Genomic DNA, 3,411 nt, shown 5'->3' with positions numbered 1-3,411 from the left:
GAGGGTGTTGCAGCCCTGCTGCTTGTTATTCCCAGGGTCAATTAACACCCTGAAAACACTCCAGCCAATCAGCACTTTTGCTTCTGGCTTGGTATTTCCAGAAAGTGGTAGAGCAACAGAGAACTGAGCTCACCCAATTTTATACCACTTATAGGCCTTAGAGCAGCAAAGCCTAAGGCTGTGAAATTTAGAAATAACATAAAAACAGACCTAGGATGCCAAAAGAAAGACCAGATTATATATTCGAGGCACCCTTCCCCCATTTTGGCCACCTCCTTCCCCAGCCCTCTGCCCCATATCTATCTACATTCATTTTACGAGGCTGGGACACCAACAGAGAGTCTATAGTTTGCCTCAAGTGAAAATCACGTCGACTACATAATAGAATCATCCAGAAGAAAGCACCACCTCAACTCTATAGCCCAGATGATGACTTTAGGGTTTTCTCACTTGCTTTCCTAACAGCCCATGATGCCCAAGGACAGGGCCAAAAAGCAGCTGAGCTGCCTGAACTGCAGGAAAGGTCACTCCTATATCAATGAACTTTGTAAGCAGCCAGGCTCTTAAGGGGCACAGAAACAATGGGGGAATTGAACTTACTTCTGCAAGGGCAATTCACCAGGGAGACAAGATTCAGGTATGAGAACAGGCCAGGACATAGTCCCTTATAAAGTGTGAATAGAAAGAGGGTAAGTTCTTCAGAGGCTTGAAACAGGGATTGTGGTATGGGCCAGGGCAGGGAACAGCTGCAGGGACCGAAAGGCAGTCAGAGGCATGCAGAGGGGAAAGGTCGGCTTCCCCAAGGAGGGCTCTGGGAAACCCACGCAGGGCTGCATTTAGTACAGGAATCCTCAGGACCAGGAGGAACCCACCTTGCGAAGTTTTTAAGCAAAAGAACATGGAAGATGGTAGAAAGAAGGAAGGGTGGTAGAAGGTGGTAGAAGGAAGAGAGGAGGGGACTAACACGAACGAAAGCTGTCCCACTGGAGTTCTTCCCTGGGGGGCAGCGGATGAAGACAGGCAGTTGTCAGAGTCACCAAAGAGGAAGAACCCAAATGCCCTAATGAGAAATGGCTAGCTGGAAGGAATAGGCCACTGGAGGTAAATAATTGGTCATTTTGTAACATGTCTGGTGACTATCTGCACCAGGCCCTGGATCAGTGCTCACTCACCAATGTTAATGCCTGCCCTCTTTCCAGACAGCCAATGGGAAATGGGAAAATGAGACTTCGGTAGCATAACGCTCTCACACAAGTTACAGGAACCCTACCAAAGTTCTCAGAACTGAGCTACATCTGTGGACATGTAAGGGAATCAGTGAAAACCTAAACGAAGTTGCTGCAGCTTTTATTGATCAACTTTTACTCGCACCTTTTTTCTTGAAATACGAATGAGAAAAAGGCAACAGCCTGAGGCCCACATCCAGCTTATTATATTCAGAAGTTCCTGGGGTGCTCCAAAGCAGGGCTAACAAAAGCCATAGGTCTTCCCAGCTTTAACAGTGAGGGCTGTGTGGTCCCATTCCCCTTTCCATTGGTCAGAGCGCCCCCACCTCCACTCCATCTCAACTAGCCAAGAGAGCGCACCACTGAACGACTGAACAGATGCCTCAGCTCTCCATGGACCATGACAGCGGGGATCATCCATTCAGCACCGAGCGTTTCTCAGGGAAGACATTTAATTGTGATCACTATTTAAAGATAGCTTAAGCATGATGTGCATTTGTCGGACCCCGTTCCTAAGGCGCCAACACTTCCCGCCCCGAATCAAGCACGCACTGACCCGCACTGGGAGGCTGAGCGGGAAGCAAAAAGAACCACTACCGTGCGCGCGGCGCCCAAGGGGCAGCACGCTAGAGCCTGGCACGTAGTAGACAGGCGCTCGCCCAAGATCTGCCATCGGACCTAGCATATGGGCAGGGGGCCCTGAGGTCGGGTGGCGGCTCGGGGGATACAAAAGCCTAGCCAGCCGCGGGCTGCGCCCCTTGCCATGCGGGGGGCAGGAGTTCAGAGCCAGGGAGGGGAAGATGGAATCCGCCTTCATTTGCACGTTGTCTGGGGCCCCGTCAATTTGCTTAATCACGGCTCTAAATGCCAGCGCGCAGCACACAATGCGCGCCCATTAACAGGTTTTAAGTGTCTCAGCGCTCGCTTTAAATGAGAAAAGTAGGCAACAAAGGGGAAAAAAGCCAAGTTTCTCAACTTGAAGAATGCCGCGGGTTGCCCTGAAATCATCTCGGCAAGTTTTAAATCCCGAGCTCCACAGAAAAGTTGAGGCCCCTGCGCGAGGGCCGACGGTGGGAAGAGGGGTGTGTGATAACCCGCCACGAATACTGGGTTTCTTGGGAACTGAAACCGAGGTTGGGAGGTAACAGCCCAGTGAAACCAAGGTCGGGGGGCAACGCCGTTAATACGGATTTCCCGGCCCATTGCCCAAATGCCAGGGAAAGTTGACCCACTTCCAGGAAGAAAAGCAAGACCCCTCCCTGCCCCTCAAAGCCGGCACAAATCCAAGTTTTCCTGTAGCGCGAGCAAAGAATTTTGGAAGCCAAGGGAGACTCCAGACGTGGACCTAAAAGCCTCTCCCCAGCAAAAGGGGAGAATTTAAAGGAACGTTACTTTCACCCAGGCACTGGCCAGCGCAGCCTAACATTTGGCCGCCACAGAGTCGTGCAACTCTGAAAACAAGTTCTGCCGGGGATCCTCCCGGGACGGCCCCATCCCCCACCCCGTCACCGAGCCCGGGGGCACAACACGCCGGCCCGGCCTCCCACCCGCCCCGGCGCGGTCCGACAGGCGCTCACCGTGCGCGCTCCTCCGGGAGACAGGGGTCCGTTGGGGAGGTAAGGGCTGCTCAGGTCCGGGATCATCAGAAAGGGGTACCCTGGGTACGGAGGGCCCTTAAAGAACGCGCCGTCCTGGGGCCTTCTCACTGCAGGCAAGACCAAAGCGGGGGTGAGACCCGGGCCCCGCGACAGCGCCGCTGCAGGGGTCCCCGGAGGGGCCCCAGGACCCGAGCGCCCCCCACGCGCGCCCCAGGACGGCTGCCGGCGAGAGGGGCAAAGAGCTGGGGCACGGCCTCGGGGAACCGGGAACGGAGGCTGTCCCGGCCGGCACGTACCTTCGGCGAAATAGTCCCGCGGCTTCTGGAAGGCGTCCCGAGCAGGCTGCGGGCGCCTCTCCGCCTGCAGAGGAGACACAAAGGCGAGGGCGGGTGAGCGGGCGCCGAGCCGGGGTCCTCGGGGTCGGCTGCGGAGCCTCCTTACCTCCGAGTCCGAGCTGCTGCTCTGGTTCTCCGACTCGTTGACCAGAGACGACTTGACCTCGTCCAGGTCCCGCTGCGCCGAGACGCTGTCGCTGCTCGGCTCCTGCTCCTCGCCCCCTTCGTCCTGGAAAGGGATCAGCTCGTCGT

General features: G+C 55.5%; 1 protein-coding gene across 1 annotated transcript in view; it reads right to left on the bottom strand.

Annotated features, from left to right (window-relative positions):
* TCF7L1 (transcription factor 7 like 1) overlaps positions 1–3,411 on the bottom strand; it is a 145,812-nt gene that overhangs the window by 141,340 nt on the left and 1,061 nt on the right. Inside the window, exons 2-4 of the mRNA XM_015593872.2 lie at positions 3,266–3,409; positions 3,121–3,184; positions 2,804–2,931 (exon numbers count right to left, since the gene is read on the bottom strand). Of these exons, the coding sequence (XP_015449358.2) occupies positions 2,804–2,931; positions 3,121–3,184; positions 3,266–3,409 (336 nt within the window). The remainder of the gene's footprint in view (positions 1–2,803; positions 2,932–3,120; positions 3,185–3,265; positions 3,410–3,411) is intronic.

Source organism: Pteropus alecto, unplaced genomic scaffold (genome assembly GCF_000325575.1).
Source record: "Pteropus alecto unplaced genomic scaffold, ASM32557v1 scaffold117, whole genome shotgun sequence".
Classification (NCBI taxonomy): Eukaryota; Metazoa; Chordata; class Mammalia; order Chiroptera; family Pteropodidae; genus Pteropus; species Pteropus alecto.
This window is presented reverse-complemented; position numbering and strand designations above follow the sequence as displayed.